The 19,443-nt window shown below is 46.5% G+C and overlaps 1 protein-coding gene across 2 annotated transcripts; it reads right to left on the minus strand.

Moving 5' to 3' along the window:
- Window positions 1–305: 305 nt before the first annotated feature.
- adcy9b (adenylate cyclase 9b) lies at window positions 306–19,254 on the minus strand. 2 transcript variants are annotated; one of them, XM_077618138.1, is made up of 10 exons: window positions 16,415–19,254; window positions 8,435–8,586; window positions 6,927–7,303; window positions 6,743–6,845; window positions 5,923–6,131; window positions 5,688–5,847; window positions 5,476–5,618; window positions 4,564–4,587; window positions 2,965–4,245; window positions 306–2,724 (listed from the first exon to the last, which is right to left on the minus strand). In XM_077618138.1, exons 1-9 carry the CDS (start codon window positions 18,138–18,140, stop codon window positions 2,985–2,987), a joined length of 4,155 nt encoding a protein of 1,384 aa, XP_077474264.1. In that variant the 5' UTR covers window positions 18,141–19,254; the 3' UTR covers window positions 306–2,724; window positions 2,965–2,984. The 2 variants fall into 2 exon arrangements, with proteins under 2 accessions (XP_077474264.1, XP_077474263.1); XM_077618137.1 differs by having other exon boundaries at window positions 306–4,245; window positions 16,415–19,253.
- Window positions 19,255–19,443: the final 189 nt, after the last annotated feature.

Genomic DNA, 19,443 nt, shown 5'->3' on the forward strand with positions numbered 1-19,443 from the left:
CGTCACGTGGACGTAAGGCCAATTGCTGCCGGAAAATAATGGATATATGAGTACGCTACACTTTCGGCAAAAATTAAAAATACATGGAGTACAAAAGAAAAATAAAGAATAACACACATACTTACTTTTTATGGTGACGTCAATGACAGACAACGAGTTGAGCCAAAAAATAAAAGTCTACTATATTTTTTTATCTCTCTACCAAAGGACTATTTTTGGTCATTTATCTTTTTTTTAAATTACTGCATTCATATTTTCTAAATGGTATTTGGCACTATCACAAAAAGTGTTCTATGAGTATACAATAAAGTTTAGACAAAACTTTATTTAAAGTTACCTTCCTTTGCATACCTAATGAGCGTGCTAAATACAAATAACCAATCAAATAACAAGTAACGAAAACATTAGCATGATAGACTCGTCATGCTAGTAATTACTTCATTTGGCTAGTTGGGGTTCTAAAAAATAACACCAACTGAGAAAAAAACAAAAAACAACTACAAATTACAGCTAAATGACGACTCTTTTCCTGAACAACACATGCAGACAAACTGATTTTAAATGTGCTAGTTAGCTTTTATGCTAATCAGTACATGCACACATAAATAATAGAAAATACTCCGATACTACACAGTATAAAATCATACTCTACATAAAACTGAGTATATGCCTTGTGCAATTGTGAATTTACTACACACAAGCCACCTTGCTTATTATTATTATTTTTGTTTGTTATTAAATGAGACAGCGATGACACTCTTTGGCATCAACATTTCCCAGCATGCCACTCTGCTGGCACACTGCTTAGTACGTCAAACTATACATATACTTTTTAAAATAACCTTTTCGAGAAGCAAAATAAGAAACAAATACAAAGTATCCACTGTTAATACTTGTGTATGACAGTAATGAAGTAAAAATGAAAACGTTTAGTATCAAAAATGAATGGCTTGACAAATATTACGCAAATGTAACTAAGCACTTATTGAATTATCACTGGCGCGTACCTTTACTCTTGTAATAAATACACATTTGGCAGAGAATTGTGCTCATAGGCATAAAATCCCTTTTACTCCATTTGCATTATTGCACTCAAAACTCTGTGTAGAAATAAATACCGGTTGTAAGGCTTTATAATGTTATGTTTACATTAAATTTTGTTGAAATCAAAAGGCACGACCCATCGCAATTTCTAAAAAAAAAATACCCCAAAATAACTCAATAAAAACACCTGTCAATTAAAGATACACGATACATACCCACAATATATCAAAAAATATTCACACCAAGTTAAAAAGCATTGTTATTAAATCAGCTAGCTGGGCAAATTAATTAGTTATGCAAGTGGATGTATTACTTTGGTTGATGTTGCTTTAGATTGTCTGATTTGATTTGTTCAATTATTACAATTTAATATAACAGACAGAAAATATCGTTGACAGAACCCGATAACTGATGTGAAATATGTATTGGATGTTTTATTTCAGGCTAGACTAACGACTGAAACAAGGTTTTTTTTGGCGGAGTTCCACAGGGCTCCATACTAGGTCCAAATATTTTAACGTTAAAATTTTATATGTCACAAATTCTTGCTGTTAGAGTTAAAAGCTAGTGTAGGACTGTAACTTAGATTAAAAACTTTTATTTTGCTAAAAGAAGTCGTGTCGCACTTTCTGCAAGTAAGGTCAGCCATTTTATATTAAAAGGCAAAAGGTGACAAAAAACATAGATACATCTAAAGCATTTTTGTTCCCCTTTAAGAGTTATTGAAACAATGCTGGAGTCGGGATATTATTCTATTCTAAAGGCACTTCAAATGAAGATGGATTAAAGGTCAAGTTGAATCAAGTATGCACTTGGTTGTATTTTTTTCCTCAAAAAACAGCTTTCCTTTGGACTTTTCCATTCGCTGTCGCATGAAATGCAAACTGCCAAGTGGAAGAGGGGTGACGGAACGCACCGTAATTCCCAAAACAAACCAGAATGCACAAAAGTGAAGATATTTCAGATTGGTGGACTCACTGAAAGAAACTGGAAAATCTGTCACTGCCATTGACAATAATACACGTGTAATCCATTTACAGCCATTTTACCCACGTGACTCTTTGGAGCCAATTAAAAGCCTTCATCGGGCACTCGCTTAACTCATTGGCTGCAATTTACGGCGATAAGTATCAAATCCATTTTGACGGCGAGGGGCTTCATTTTAATAATAATACGTTAATCTAAGAACCTGCAAGCTTCAGACGGGAAGGCCAGAGATTGAACGCTCGACCCCAGAACTGCGAGGCAGAAGTGCTAACCACTTCCGTACCGTGCTGTCTCTACCAGCAACTCATAAAGCTAAAATGGATAACAACAGAAATACATACGTTATTATTCAAGATTTTTACATTATTAAATGAGTGCTGGCGGCCTGGTGGATGAGTGGTTGGGGTGTTGACCTCAAAGTTCTGGGGTCGGGGTTCGATCCCAGGAGGGTGCTCATTGTGTGGAGTTTGCATGTTCTCCCCGGGCTTGCGTGGGCTTTCTACGGGTACTCCGGTTTCCTCCCACATCCCAAAAAGATGCAGGGTAGGCTGATTGGACGCTCCAAATTATCCCCTAGCTGCGAATGGTTGTCCTTGGTCTCCTCGTGCTCTGCGATTGGCCGGCCACCAATTCAGGGTGTCCGCCGCCTCGTGCCCCAAGTCGGCTGGGATGGGCTCCAGCACCCCCACCACCCTGGTGAGGATACGCGGTTCAGAAAAAGAAAGAATAAATAAAGGAGTGCTGCCCGCATCAAATGATCATGAACGTCTATCGCCGTCTTTGTTTATGAAGTGACATTAAAGGCGAGAGAAACAAACGCCGGCTGGTCGACGCATTTTCTTAACTTCACTGTTACGAGTGCTAGTGTGTGTAATAAGAGACTTTGTGAAAAGGGTTCATTTGGAAAGCAACTCCACTTGGCCAATCACCCACCTTGAACGCCAACCAACGCGTTAGAGCCTGTTGGAATCCTGCCGTTTGTCCGCCGCCGAGACAACTAGCCGCTTCCTGCCGGGAGGGGGTCCGTCCGGGTGGTTGACGTGCAAAGACGCGAGGCCGCCGTGCGACGCGGATCGCCCCACGTGGCAGGCCCGCGCCGGGGGGCGCCACTGAGGCCCGTCCAGACCCGTCCTGGCGGCGGAACCGGCGCTGACGCTGGGCACCATGTTGCCGGAAGCGGCGTGGGCGGCGGGCACCAGGCCGGCGACGCCGGCGGGCACCAGGCTGGCGATTTCGTCGGTGGGCGAGCGTCCGATGCTCCCGTCCACCTGCGCCCGGATCTCCGGGGACACGGACAGCTGGTACTGCGGCACGGGACCGCCGTCGCCGCACTTGGGGTACAGGAAGGTCTTCATCTGCCCCTTGCCCTTGACGTTGACGGTGCCCCGGTAGTCAAAGTCGTAGTCCATGGCGCTGAGCACGCAGTAGCTCTCCTCGCTGACCTGGACGCGGCACTCCACGCCGGTGGTGTCCATGCGGGAGGCGATGTTGACCGTGTCGCCCCAGATGTCGTAGAGGAGCTTGGTGGTGCCGATGACGCCGGCGGTGAGCGGGCCGTGGTTGAAGCCCACGCGCAGCTTGAAGCCGAAGCCCAGCATGTTCTTGTTGAAGTCGTCCACCACCCGCATCATCTCCAGGGCAAAGTCGAAGAGGGCGCGCAGGTGGGCGTGCGGGTGGGCGGCGTCGGCGCAGCGCTGGGCGTTGAGGCCGGCCGCCGCCATGTAGCTGGCGCCGATGGTCTTGATCTTCTCGATGTCGGCGAAGGCGGGCGTCCGCAGCAGCTCGTCGAAGTCGCCGATCAGCTCGTTGAGGACGCGGTAGCACTCCTTGCCGCCCTCGTAGCTCTCCTCGTAGAACTCGCCGAAGTTGACGATGCTGGCGAAGATCACGCCCACGTCGTCGTGGTTCTTGGAGTAGCTCTGCGTCACCTTCAGCTGCTCGGCCACGTGGATGGGGATGATGTTGCGCAGCAGCCAGTCCGCCTGGTCCCTCATGTTCTGGATCTTGATGCGGTGCTGGTCCGCCTCCACGTTGCCGTGGTAGTGGAGGCGGTAACTCACCTCGAATTCGCGGTTCAGGAACCAGACCAGGAGGAGGAGCAGGGGAAAGGCCACGCAGGCCTCGGGGACCAGGAGTTCTTGGAAGTGGCCTCGGACCGAAGGCTCCCGTTGGACCGCCGAGCCGTTGACGTTGCTCTCGTTATGCTCGTCTAACCTGCGAGGCGAGCGTGTCCCGTTAAAAAAAAAAAATCGATATATTTCATCCTGACAGTTGGCCAAAGTATGAGAATAATATTTTTTGGAACTCATCCATTTCAACGATAACATTTCTGTGACCCTTCTCTGTCCAATTTTGACATCTTATCAATTTTAAAAAATATATTTAAAGCAACTCTTGCATCAATAGCAGTTCATTTGTGATACACATTCTGAATGTGAAACAAATCTACTAGCCAATACTTGATGTGTGCAACAAAATAATAATAATAATAATAATAATAATAATAATATGAAGATTGGAAAGAAAACTTACCAGAAAAAAAGATTTCCAGCAACTCTAGAAAAAATGAAGCATACACATAAATAGAAAATATTGATACATGAATACAATGCAATTTTTTTAGTTCTTTTCAATTCACCCTAAAATACCATAAATATACTCATCACTAAAGAAATTAACTCATTCCCGACCAAAAACGTATGAACAACGTTGTTTAGAATATTCAACTGCTAATTCCTGAAAAACCAAAAAATATATATATATATATATATTTTTTATAATGAAAGATGGGAATTTCCTCTTTTGTTTCATACTAATTTAGCCATAGAACAAAATATTCTGTGACACTTGAAAGAAGAATTTCTGGTAAAAATGGCTGTCAGCAAAAGAATGAACAAATTTAATGTAAAAAAAAGTTTTTGGGCTTTGTCTAATACACACGTGCCAAAGTGGCGGCCCGGGGGCCGAATCTGGCCCGCCGCATCATTTTGTGCGGCCCGAGAAAGTGAATCATGAGTGCCGACTTTCTGTTTTAGGATCAAATTAAAATGAAGAGTATAGATGTATATTACATTTCCTGATTTCCCCCCTTTTAAATCAATAATTGTCATTTTTAATCATTTTTTTCCTGTTTTTAGTTCAAAAATCATTTTGTAAAATCTAAAAATACATAAAAAAGCTAAAATAAACATTGTTTTAGATCTAATCTATAAAAAACGGAATATTCAAGGCTTTTAATCCATTTATATTAAAAAATCTAAATATTATATCTAAAATGGTCCGGCCCACATGAAATCGAGAACCAACCCGAGTCCGACACCCTTGGTCTAATACTTTTACTGTTTGCACCCATTTCCCATGAATATTTATCATTCCTGGCTTGTAAGAAAAAGACCCGATGATCGTCGACGTTGCAAAATCTGCGACCAATCGGTTGGATCTCACCTGCAGGGCGACGTGACCAGCAGCGAAAGAAGCGCCAGTCCCACCAAAGTGGCTAAAGTGGAGCGCATCCAGTAGCTGAGCTGGCAGGAATTACAGAAGTGAATGATGGCGATGATGGCGGCGCAGCTGACGAACGTGGCGGACTGGAGAGACAAAAAGGACGCTTGCAATTCTACCATCCAGCGGGAAAAGACGAGAACATTACGCTCCACCTGAACGGAGTGATGCATATCGCAGGTGACGTGGGAGAAAACCGCCAAAGCGGGCAGGGACACCGTGACGGCGCCCGTCAGGTGACGCGGGATCCAACCTGACACGGCTTTGGTGAGGCTCCGGGTGCACTTCAGAGCGCCGTCCAGGTAGAACGCCGTGCTGGGAAGAGAAACGACAACGCGCCGTTAAAAAAACGTACCTTTCTGTCAAAAAGTTTGCCCGTTGTTTTCTTACCGTACGGCAAACAAGAGCGCCAGAGCCTCCAGAAAGGCGGCGAAGGCCGTCACGATGAGCGCCGGCGTGGGGAGACTCAGCCGGGTGACGACGGGGCGGAGGAAGCACGCCACCGACAAGGCCACAAACACGGACGAGCACAGCAACATGTCCAAGAAAGAACTGAACGTCGGGCTGGCGAAGGTCTGTGCGGATGCTTGGCTTTCCACCTAGTCCAAAAACACGTTCCATTCCAGGAGAAAATAAAGTTTTGCAAATGTTTCCCATAGATTCCTCATTGAACCCCCAAAAAATGACAAAAGTAGAGATGATTAAACATTTTTGTGAGATGAAAGGTCAAATAGGATGGCCGTATGGGATTAAAACAAATTTAGGACTTGTTCAGTAAACGTGCATTTCTCACGCACACCAGCAGAGGGCAGCAAAGCACTACAAAATTGCCAGCAAATAAAAAATCGTCCAAATTTCAAATCTAATTCGTCATAATTCAACCTCATATTTGTACGATACAACAGTTTTTATGAGAGAAAATATAAATGTAATGCCAAAGTGCATTACCAAAGCACACCAGCAGAGGGCGGCATATCCCCACATCACAATTAAAATGCCGCATTTGTCATATTCTGTCACATTTTAAATGCATTTATCGACACAAACCCATCTTACTGATAAAGTTGAAAAGAAATACTAATTATTAATAACTTGCAAATTCTTGCCATCGCCAGCAGTGTAAGAACAATACACCCTAAATGAAAAAAACATCCCTTCTTCCTGCTTACGTGTATTATCAGTCTAATAACAGTTAAATAAACAAACACACCTCCTCCTGGTAGCTTATCTGGTAGGCAGACTCCAGGCTTTTATCCAGAAAGGTGAGGGACAGCCTGTTAATGGGCGGTCGGTAGAAATAGTCCTTCATCAGGCTGTTAAAGGAGGACAAATCAATGCAAGTGATCATCATAAATAGATAGATTTTTTTAAAAAGGTTTTCCGTCCGTCCTCACCTGTCCCCTTTAATGACGTCCACAAAGTGGGCGTCGCTCCTCTCCCGGAAGTTCTTGGAGCGCAGCGTGATGAGCGCCGAGTGGTCCATGCCCAGAGCCCCGACGGCCCACGTCTTCTTCTCCTTCTCCTGCAGCATCTCGCACAGCGACGTTTGGCTGTTGTTCAGAGGTTCCAGCCTGGGACTACTCAGGAGACCGTTGAGGGCCTTGGAGCCGCACTTGGCGCCCGCCCCCTTCGCGCCGGCAGAGTCCTGGGGAGCGGCGTGGAAAAGTTGAGGCGTCGTGCGCTCTTCGTCGCAGCCGTGGCCGGCGTCGCCTTCTTCCGGCGGTTTTTCGGCGGGGGCCACGACGACCACGTTGCAGGACGGGCACGGGGGCTGCGGAGAAATGGAGGATGGGGTGAAAACCGGGGACATGATTTGCATCTAGGACAAGGGTGTCAGACTCGGGTTGGTTCGCAGGCCGCTTTGACGTCAACTCCATTTCACGTGGGCCGGACCATTTTAGATATAATATTTAGATTTTTTTTAATAAATGGATTAAATAAACTGAATAAAAAGGCCCTGAATATTCAGTTTTTATAGATCTAAAACAATGTTTATTTTAGCTTTTTTTTTAAATATATTTTTAGATCTAGATTTAGAAAATGATTTTTTAACTAAAAACACAGAAACATTGATTTAAAAAATATAATTATTGATTTAAAAGGGGGAAAATCATGAAATCTAATATACATCTATACTCTTCATTTTAATTTGATCCTAAAACAGAAAGTCGGCACTCATCATTTACTTTCCCGGGCCACACAAAATGATGCGGCGGGCCACATTCGACCCCCGGGCCGCCACTTTGACACCTGTGATCTCGGAAGTCAAATGACGACAACATCGGTGCATTTTGGATTCGGGCTTAGCTTAACATGGCCACTAATACAATTAGAGAAGTAAAATGGAGCATAAAGTGGGACGAACGTTGGGCCAAAAATACTTATTAAATAATTCCCATTAGTCTCTTTTCATTCTGATTAACCAGAGCAAGTCCCCCCTCATTTTTTTTATAAACCCGGCGGGCCGCCAGGGATCCAGTCACCGTTAAGACAGGACTGCAAAAGGAAGTCTAAAAAGTAGAGATTTCTTAACAAACTTAATTTACATATTTATTCATTTAGTTGTAAATCTATTTCCAACCCTGATGAGTTTGATTCCCTTCTTTTGAAGCAAACCCTTTAAATGGAGTCCACCTCTAAATGGCAAGACTCCCAATGCACAAAGCTCGCTATCAAATTTCCCATCGATTTATTAATGCAAAATGACTTTTTTCTCCCATAGAAAAGAAAAAACCCACAATACAAATATGGAAATGTAAAAGGCTAAAGGCTACTTTTTTCTGCCCTGAAGGCAAGGGAATTGCACATGCCAACAAATAATTAAAGCCTGTTCAAATCCCACGTAAGTAAAAGCTAAGCGATGGCTAGGACGAAAAGTACGCGCCTTTTCCCCCCTGCTCACCTTGGCAAGGCATGAGGCTGAGGGTTCCCCGCCCATTGGATGCGCTGCCCGCAAGCAGCATCTGGCATCGGGGTGCTCGGACGTCGACCCGGAGCAGCTACAAGGAGGAGGTTTCTCCGCTTTGCGTCCAGAAATCAGGTAGGTCCTCAAGCCTAGAAAGGGCCAGATTTTAAAAAAAAACAAATATTAATTCATTTTACAGTGCAGTGCTGGGAAGAAAGCCAGCCGACATCCGCCATTATGTCGGCAAAGCTACTAAAGAAATGATCAAGTTATAAATCGAGCCTTATATTTATCTATTTCTTACAACGTATATGGATGGATGTTGCATAACCATGTGTAAAATTCAATCGCTACCAATGTGCATATAATTGCGGCACATGTTTGAAGAGTCCGAGATCAATGTATCACTTCATGAGCTGCTGTATTTTACGGCTCGTTTGTGTTAGGCAAGGGTGTACAGATTGGAATAATTATTAACAATAATGCATACGATTCAAGAATAAAAGTGGGGGGGTTCCTGTTCCTGTTCAGAAAAAAAATGTTTATATATTAATCATCATGTATGTCCTAGTCTAATCTCTTGATTTGAGGAAAATAAGACTAAACTGCGGTTATTGAACTCCCTTTCAGCGACTGACACATTTATTAAGGGTTGAGGGTCTTGCTCAAGGACTCTCCAGCAATAACAATGAAGAGAGCGCTACCCAGCCACTCAACCTGGGCCATCGCTATTTTAGTGCAGCTCTCATCTTCATTGTCAGGGGTGCTGGAACACCGGTCCATTGTGATGAAATCAGGCTATCGGCCTTTAAACTTTTTGAACAACGGCGATGGCTTCTGAAGGACATCTTTGAAATATGACCAATTGATATTTGGACAAAAACCCACGCCTGCAAATGGACAAGAAGAAAAAAATGGCTGTCTCCTATTTGCTTTGCAATAGCCAAGTGTAATTACCTGCTACATTAAAAAAACAAATATACGCACGCATTTCAAATCCCTGCCTGGGAAAATGAGGCATTATGATTTTGCAAAAATTCCAATTAAGACTGTTTAGTTTCTAGGAAAGAATTTGTTTTACATCTATTAATTTCCGTGACCGGACGATTCGCCGACGGACGTTTGGCCGACGGACAGTTCGCCGAACGGACGTTTCGCCGAAATGGCATTCGCGCGCTCGCCCCGCCCCCGGATCGTGTGTGTACATGTTTTTCAACCTCGGCCCGTTACAGATAACATTCATTTAGGAATAACAAGGGCATTTATTCACGGCCAAACACACGCAGAACAGTACGTGACAGAAGAAATAGAGGAAAAAAAAGTATTTATAACAGTAAGTACTGTAATGAAATTGTAAATCCAGAAATCCTACTCCAGAAAATTTACACCAGCATAGAAAACGTTGAGATTCATCTTTGAATTAAGGTTCTCGGCTAATCATTTTGAATATATGTTTCCAAAAATTTCCGTTACCGCACGATTCGCCGAATGACGTCGGCGAATCGTCCCAGCACCATTATTTTCAACACACCCACACAGATTGCCAAAAGACTGGCAGGGGAAAACGGCGTAATTATACAGTTGAGAGACGTGCATGTCAAATCAAAGCTGAAGGCTCTGCCTGGATCTACTTGGAGATCAGCGGGAAGGGAACCAGAACCAGAACCGGAACCAGAACCAGAAGAAGAAGAAGAGGGAGGGCCACGATCGCTCCAGCGCCCTCAATCAATCAATCGGCGGCCTTCTTTTAATAGCATCCCAGTGCTGACAAGTGGCAACATGTTGCCCGCCCGCGTCCCCCCCTTCCACGGCCGCCGTGTTAAATTTAGCGCAAGATGTAGAACAACATCATTAAGCGCCAGTCAGGACTTCATAAGTCAATGTGTTGAATTAGCAACAAAGCAGATAGCCAAGGAGATGCTTGAAGGGAGGGTTGGTGGGTGGAGCTTAGCATCTGGGTGGCTGTAGTGATGGGCGGGGCTTTCCATCACGATATTGGTGAGGGCGGGTGGTTCGTTATTTAGATTATTTTTCATTATTTGCTGAGAAAGTGAGTATTTAAAAAAGTGCCTCATTGACGTAAAAAAAAATTCTCATAAGTAACGTATTTTATGGATTATAACCTATTTCAGGCGGCCCGGTGGTGGCTGGTTAGCACGTCGGCCTCACAGCTCTGGGGTTCTGGGTTCGAATCCAGATTGGTCCACCTGTGTGGAGTTTGCATGTTCTGCCCGGGCCTGCGTGGGTTTTCTCCGGGTACTCCGGTTTCCTCCCACATTCCAAAAACATGCATAGACACTTGAAATTGTCGTGATTGGTTGTTTGTCTCCTTGTGCCCTGTGATTGGCTGGCCACCCAATTCAAGATGTTCTCCCCCGCCTCTGGCCCGAAGTCAGCTGGGATAGGCTCCAGCACCCCCGCCAACCTAGTAGAGGATAAAGCATTTCAGAAACGAATGAATAACCTTTTTCATAGATTGGCTAGTATTGTATTCAAACACGACTTATGTTTTTTTTTTAATTTCGGACCATTATATTGTTATTTTATTCGGAAATAGTTACCTGAAAAACCCTTACATTAACAGACCCCTATTTACTCTTTTGTTCCCAATTTTACTATTGTTACTTTAACGCGTGTTTGTTCTTGAAATAAAGAATTGCCCTGCCAAAAATACCACATATAGTATATATTCCTTCATTATTGTGTATTTTGGGGGGGCTGTTGGAGAGTTTGTCATGTCTATGACTGCATTTTAAACCCTGGTCCAAGCGGGGCATGCGTAAGTCACCCGTTCCAGATTCCGACGGCGGGCGAGAAGACGCGACGAGCCAAGGACGAGAGTCAGCGTGGCGGAAAAGGAGTGTGACATGAATGGAAAGCCAGAGTGATAAAAGGTCAGGGGATGACCTCTGTTGGGAATATCTCAAGTACTTAGCGCACGGCACGGCCAAGCGGGCGTGATGTTAGCAACAGACACGAGCGACAACCGGCTGTCGTATCGACGGAGGAGCAGCTGACAGCTGGAAGGGTCACGGGGGGCCGGCCGTTCCACGCCGTTAACTTGTCACTAATATTTTCTTCCCAGTGAGGCCACGAGAAATGTTAAAAAAAAGATTTTTGAAGAGCCAGATTTTCTTTGACACAGGCGACACAAGTGGATAGCAAGTCTGCCTCGCAGTTCTATGATCGAAGGTTCAAATCCTTGATGGGTTCCGACAATCCTGTGTGGAGTTATGTGTTCTCCCTGTGCCCGTGTTTTCATGCTCCATGTTAGCCTCTATTGCTAACTATGCTAAAAACACTTTTACTTATCATCCTCTTCTTCTCCGGAACGTTGGTCTGGAACTAGTATTCATGTCGCAACAGCGCCCCGTTCTCTGTGGTGGTCGGATAGGGTAATTGCAGTTTTAAATTATAATTTTTTTATCATATTCTTAACGAAAATTATATGACGATAATTATCATTAAGGTCTAATCGCCCAGCTCTACTCCAACTCATACCTAAGGACAATTTAGCAAACAATTAGCCTAGCATGCATGTTGCTGGGATGTGGAAAAAACAAGCAGCATACCCAATGAAAACCCACACAAGTACAGTGAGAACATGCAAACCCCAAACTGGAATGCCAGAACCCACCTGGGATTGAACCGGCAATCGTGCCAACCACTCTTCCACCGTGCTATCCACATTTGAAACATTTAAACCCCAAATAGTCCCTGTCTCTATTTATATTTAATCCCTTCTTTTAAATACAGCAGTTTAAAGAGCCCACAATCACCACCGAGGAGCCCCTTTGCGCTCTTTTCGGCTGAGAATAATTGGGTTTCAGCTCAATAATTAACTCCATTACCCGTTTTCATCTTTCCCAAAACAATAAAATCCTTTACATATAGCAGGCAGAGCTCTGAATAACCGCAATATAATTTCCCTCCTCCAGCAAAAAAATAGGAACACAATAATTCATGGCACAGGAAAGACCATCTGTGCACGTCGTGTACATAAACGACTCCTCCCCACCCTGCGCCAGTCATCATCTACCCTCATTCATAATTCACGGGGCCAATTCACGCTGCCTGCGGTGCGCAATAAGGAGTCGACGTAGCCGCAAACATAGCCGGGGGCGGAGCTACGTGCGTGGGAGTTGGCGATAAAGCGCACAATGGATAAAAGTGAATGCGTGCAGGTGAGTGGGCTTCTATAGGTGTGCGTGTGCGTGTTTGTGTGTGTGTCAGCGTCATCCATCACGATCTATAAAAACTGGCGAGAGAGCGTGCGTGCAAAGACATTTTCTGTGCCCTTGATCACAAAAGAAGGAAAGCTTTGGCTGCGTCCATGAGTCATGATCGCCATTTACCCGGGGAACGAGATAAGCTCGCCACGTACGATTCAACTACAGTAAAAAAGAACTTTTTGGGGCCATTTAGATGTCACAAAACAGCACCCAAAAATCCAAATTAAAAGAAAACTTGACTTTTAAGTATGCAGTGGGTCCTTTAGTCACCATTTTGTGGTCAAATTCGACTTCTAGTCGGGCCCAGCTATATACACCTCAATCTCACCCACTCGCCGGGAGCCGAATGGATTTGCTGGAAAAAAAACTATGACGGACTACAGAACCAACTGAGGTTGAATAAATAAAATCGTGCAATCATTAGTAGCTCAAATGATCCGAGTTCAGATGTAAAAATAGAAAGCAACCCGCTGACGTCCCTCATATTTTCCAACAAACACAGTCATTGGGCCTCTTCTCCCCCAATAAGAGCCCTGTCCTTTCAGCTCCTTTAATTGTGCGTTGCCACAGCGATTAGCCTGGGCGGGCCCGGGACACGGTCCTGCTGCCAGTATGTGTGTAGAGCATGACGCTAACGTAGCTGCGCAAGCACCCTTAATATGACAAACCTCAACCAAGTCCACGCACTGCTAATAAAAACGCCAACCGCTCCCATTTCTCCGCCTTCTTAAAAAAGGATTTCCATCTATCTCCGTTCAAAAAGGCCTCGTGTGATGAAAAAATAATAATAATCCAAGAAGCTATGCAAATTCAATAATGTGCTCACACGACCGGCTGGAAAAAGTCGGCATAAATTGGGGGCGTTCAGGTCACAATTACATCCATTCTCCATTACTAAGCTTCTCCCGCGTAACTCAACGAGCCCCCCTTGTCGCCAGCCTCCCGCCCCCAAAAAACAGGTAGAGCAATCTGCTGAGTTACAGTGCGACACCGCAGCGCCATTAAATGACTGCGGCCCTATAAATCCGCCTTATCGCCACAGCGCAAAGAGCTTTCCTCCCGTCTGGTTTTAATGGCTCCATGTGTGCTCAAGGAGCACAACGGGGCACTCGAAAGAAGCGTACGCACACTTTACTTTGGCCAAAAGACCTTCAAACTCCCCCATGAACGGCCAGAAAGCTGCGATTCATGGGGTTTTCCAAATCCACGTACCACAAAAAGTGAAAATTTCGACTCCGATCCAAGATGGCGGCGCGCACGGGTGCAGTGGCTGGCTCTTTGCTCTCCAGTGCCACCAATTTCGTTATACGCAGCTGTGTATAATGACAATAAAGTCTTTTGATTTGATTTTACCCGAACACGAGCCCAGACGCTCTTAATCTGTTTTCTAGATTTACCGCGGGAGCAACCAAACAATTGAATCTTTCAAATTGAGAACAAAAGCAAAGTCACGGCGTAAATCTGCAGGCTGTTTTTGGCTATCAACAACAGTGGATAACAAGTTCACAGTGACATTTTTTGAAGAAGACAGAGCAAGACAATTGCATGTACTTACGTCCCTAGGAAACGGAGACCAATTTAGCTCACGGATGTTCGCAGAACAACGAGGCCGGCAGGACGCTTCCTACAGGTGTCTAGTGCCGTCGATAGCGCTGGGGAGTTAGCATTAGCAATCAGGCCCTCCCACTTTAGATGAATTGTGATGTCTCTTGTCTCACAGTCTAACCTAGGGGCAATTTAGAGTGTCCAATCAGTGGATCGACCTGGATTCGAACCCAGAACCCCAGAGCTGTGAGGCCGACGTGCTAACCACTCAAAAACAATTGTGGCCTATATCCACCAAAATGTTATGCTAGCTAGCATTAGCAAAAAAAACAAGTGTTTTCTCGTGTAGGCTAAATCAGTACAAGCAAACCAGGATTTATTTACCCGACATCTACGACCAGCTGCGAAAGATCCGACTCAAGCGTGGCATAAAAAAAGTAAATAAATCAAAATGTTTTGGATCGCTTGGTGTACCAAATGAGGCCGCTGAGTGGAGGTCAAGGCAATTTATGTCCCAGTAGGGAAAACCGTCATTGTTCATGTGCGCAATTCGATCCTACGTCAGGGATTTACGGCGGCGAATCGAAACAACCGATGGCTTTTAAGTTGTTTTTTTTGCAAGGCGGGAAGAAAAACTCTGTGCTGACAAATCTTCGGGGAATCGGAAGATGGAAACGGAATACGGGCCGGAGGAGACGTAAACAGGCCGAGGGATAATAACGCTGTCCGAAGAATTTATCATTGGTCTGAAAGGAGAAGAAAAAAACTGGACGCGAGGGCTAAAGTTTTTATCCCCCCCCCGTTCATCTCGTCCCATAAATCATGGGCTGCCAAAAAAAAAACAAGGCACATTGCAGTTTGTGGATTTTATACACTTTGACGCTTACAAAACTAGCGACAGTGATTCATTTGTTAATGACAGTCCAAAAATATCCAGGTCATTGGAGGACATTTTTGGACAATGAGATGAGTTCCAGTGAAAATGACTCAACGAGGCGGAACGGAAAAAAATACAGCTGGTAACCTAACACGGACGTTGTTAGCAAACGACGTTAGCCAAAAATATTTTGTTCGTTTCTTCATTGTTGCCTGAATATAAGATAAGACTGAAAAAAACCTAAACGTAATACCTATTCGCAGTGCTAGATGGCGCCAGATAGGTTTAAAATGAATGCTGAGCACTTTGATGGTTAACGCAGTTATTGCAATTTTGTTTATCAGAGTAGATTGGTTCAATTATATTTGAAAAACCAGAAGCCATTCATTTACAAATGTGATTGCACTTTAGTTTACATATTTAAATGTTCAGATATTAAAACGTGAATATCTGGACTATATTGTTATAATCACTTGTTTCAGATGTATACTGTGATTATTGTCTGTCTGAAATTTGAATTTGCTGTTGGAAAAAGTCCTTTTTCGTTGTCCTTTATCCTCATTACGGTCACGGGGGTGCTGGAGCCTATCCCAGCTGACTTTGGGCCAGAGGCAGGGGAGACCCTGAATCGGTGGCCAGCCAATCACAGGGCACAAGGACACAAAGGGCAACCAATCACAGCTAGGGGCAATTTAAAGTGTACAATAAGCCTACCATGCATGTTTTTGAAATGTGGGAGGAAACCGGAGTACCAGGAGAAAACCCACGTATGCCCGGTAGAACATGCAAACTCCACACACGTGGATCGACCTGGATTTGAGCCCAGGACCCCAGAACTGTGATTATTGTCTGTATGAAATTTGAATTTGCTGTTGGAAAAAGTCCTTTTTCGTTGTCTGATAAAAACGATCGTCTTATATTCGGGTCAATACGCTATTTGTCAACTAAAACCAGCCTAGCACATTTCCAAATTGATATTTTCTTCCAAAAGCCTCAAACTAAAGTCCTTTTCCGTTGTCTGATAATAACGATCGTCTTATATTCGGGTCAATACGCTATTTGTCAACTAAAACCAGCCTAGCACATTTCCAAATGGGTATTTTCTTCCAAAAGCCTCAAACTAAAGAGCTGGCAAAAAAATGACGGAAAAAGAACACATTCAGACTGCAAATTCCGCTCGAGGGAACACTTGAAAACGCCTCGGTGGCAAAAAAAATGACTGGAACAGAACACATTCCGGCTGCAAATTCCGCTGCGACGAAACACTTAAAAAAACGCCTGTGTGGCGGTCAAAAAACATGAAATCCCGGCAAGCCGGCCTACCTTTCAGCTGGTCGGCCACCACGCTCGGTCCGATTCTCTCGTTGACCCGCCCGTCTCGGCGCTCGTAGCGGTCGTCCAGGAAGTCGGCGGTGGCCTGCGACAGGTGCACCTTCCCGGCCACGCCCAACTGCTCCATCAAGTTGGCCAGGTTGACGTCGTTGGACCAGACGTCAAACTTGAAGCGCTTCATGCCCAGGATGCCGCAGAGGATGGTGCCGGTGTGGACGCCCACCCTCATGTTGACCATCTCCCGCTTCTCCAGGCAGAAGTGCTCGATGGCCTGGATCATGCCCAGGCCCATCTCCACGCAACAGTAGGCGTGGTCGGGGCGGGGCTCGGGGCAGCCGGCCACGCAGTAGTAGCAGTCGCCCAGCGTGCTGATCTTCTCGCAGCCGCTCAGCTCGCACAGCCGGTCGAAGCGGCCAAACAGGTCGTTGAGCAGGCCCACCAGGGCGTGGGCCGACTTGTTGGCCGACATCTTGGTGAAGCCCACGATGTCGGCGAACAGGATGCTGACGGGCTCCATCCGTTTCATGTTGAAGGGCCGGAAGATGATCTGGCCTCGGGGGATGGAGCTCTTCTTGCGCTTGTGGCTCTTGGGGCTGGAGACGGCGGCGGCCGCGCCCCCCGTGGAGTAGCGCTTGGCGCCGTGGTCGCCCGGGTCCTCGTCGCCCTGCTTCATCAGCTCGTCCGCCACGACCCGGGGCATGACCGAGTGGATCATGCGCTCCTTCAGGGCTTTCTCCACCTCCAGGTCCTTGCCGTGCATGATGGCCTGCCCCACCTTCAGGAAGGTGCTGCGCGAGCGCACTTCCGACATGACGAACAGGTGGACGCCGATGGCGTGGGCGCACAGGTGGAGTAGCGCCTTGGCGGGTCCCAACCAGACCAGGGCGGCCAGCTCCGTTTCCGGCACCAGGCCCGCCCCGGTGAGACGGAACCAGCCCAGGGTCTCGAAACAGAGCGAGTAGAGGAACCCCAGCAGGACGGACGCGAAGAGGCGAAGGTGGAGGACGCTGTAGAGCAAGAGGAGGACCTCGATGCAGAGCGAGAAGGCGCCCACGGGCGAGACGCAGGGGTTCGGGTGGGACGTGTCGGGCCGAGCCTCGGCGGCGTCCGGCGACTCGCTGGCCGGATCTCCCAAGCCGGACGTCTGGATCTGAGGGGCCAGGGTCAGCGCGAAGGTGACGGCCACCAGCAAGAGGGACGCCCCGTTGTGGCAGCGGGAGTAAAACTCGGTCAAGGTGAGGAGGAAGAGGAGGCAGCAGAAGACGAGGAAGGACGCGGTGGGGACCAGGAAGACCACCCGGTCGCACCGAGACGGGTTGGCGGCGAAGTAGACCCCCCACAGCAGGGCGGCGGAAGACAGGTAGAAGAGCACGTAGCGGAAACGCCGGCGGATCTGAGGGAAAGAGCGTTCCCGGCACGCCTCCTCCAGGATGGACGAGTCGAACTTGGGGTCCCAGAAGTGACCGGCGGACCTCTCGAAAAGGCGAGGGAGCCTCTTTTGCGAGCGGAGGCTCTTCGCCAACGTCCTCTTGGCCGCAGAGTCGCCGGAGCCGCAGCTGGACGAGATGCTGTACTTGCAGTTTTTGGAACCCGGCGCTCCGCCTCCGTGTTTGTGCTTACCGCCGCCGCCGAGCTTCACGGAGACGCCCTCGCCGCTGGAGTCGCAGTTCACCTCGGTGTGGCGAGGCAGCAGTTGTTGGCGTTGGGGGGACGCCATGTCCGGTCTGCAAAATCCCAGGCCGATGGACGGCGGGGACGGATGGAGAACAAAGAATGCCTGACCTCCGTGACGTCAAGGGAACTTGAACTGTTGGCTCAAGAAGATCCGGGCCCACTTGATTTCAGTTTGCAATACCATTGCACGCTTCGTCCACACTTTGAAGTCGTTTCAGAATTGAGAATTAGACGCAAGAATGCCAGTTCGAAGCTTAAGGCAATGTGTTAGCGGAATGCAAACGGGGGACCGAAGGAAGCTCTAAGGCAACGATTTAGCCCTTCCAAAAATCCACCAGAATTACTTCCAGCAAACGATCTTTGATAGCAATTAAAGGGACTGCTTAGTTCTTTCACATAGCAACAAAAGACAACATATTTTTCTTCTTCTGTGCAACAGCTGCTATGAAGCCCCTTGCAGAGCCCACCCAACAGTTTTTCTAACCTGGTGTCCTGGTTGTGGCGATGGATGAGGACCAAAAAATCAAATCATCCAATACGTGACTTGATAGTCTTGAGTGAAGTTCTTTCGGCTGGAAATGGCAGACGACGGGTGGGGAATGGAAGCCCTCCGGGGGAGAATTTCGGGCTAATTAAAGGGTCCCCGCGGCTAATCCCGACGGCATCGCAGTTTCACGGGGCGACACGGCACGACGACGTCTTCATTTAGCCAGCCGGCCACTCGAATTGAGAGCTTGGACACTTACTCACTCGCACCTGCGGTTCTTCGGGAATTAGAAGGCAGCGTCAAATGGAATTCCAGCCCCAATCCTTCTTTTCCTCCTCCGGGGTGAGGCGGTAGTCCTTTCTCGCCACCAGCCGCCCTGACCACGGCAAAACCGGCGACACACATGCGGGTGGGAGCTTTTTCTTCCCAGGCGAAAGCATCTTCCGCGTCCCGTTACGTGTGTTTGCGGCAGCGTGAGACTGTTGACTGTGCGTGTGGTAGAGAACGGAAGGAAGGGAAAAAAATAAAAAATAAAGCTCACGGCATGCACTCACTCGATATCCGGAAAGTGTTTCAAAACAAAAGAAATAATCGGGAGAGGCAGTTGACCGAAGTTTACTTCATGACAAAATAAAAGGGAAATATTATTTAAAAATGTAAACGAATGATATATTCAATCTATGAGAGGAGGCGTTTAAAATTCACTTGTGTAGGAAAGAAGTTTTTGGAGGTTTAACGAGTCACGAATGAAGAGGAAATGCGGTTGGTATGTCGTCATTGCATCGGAGTTGTTTGTAATTCTTCTTCTTGGGTGTTAGGAGGTTCGTGGCGTTCGAAATCAGCTTTGTCGCCGTCTAGA

Source organism: Stigmatopora argus, chromosome 14 (assembly GCF_051989625.1).
Source record: "Stigmatopora argus isolate UIUO_Sarg chromosome 14, RoL_Sarg_1.0, whole genome shotgun sequence".
NCBI classification, from domain to species: Eukaryota; Metazoa; Chordata; class Actinopteri; order Syngnathiformes; family Syngnathidae; genus Stigmatopora; species Stigmatopora argus.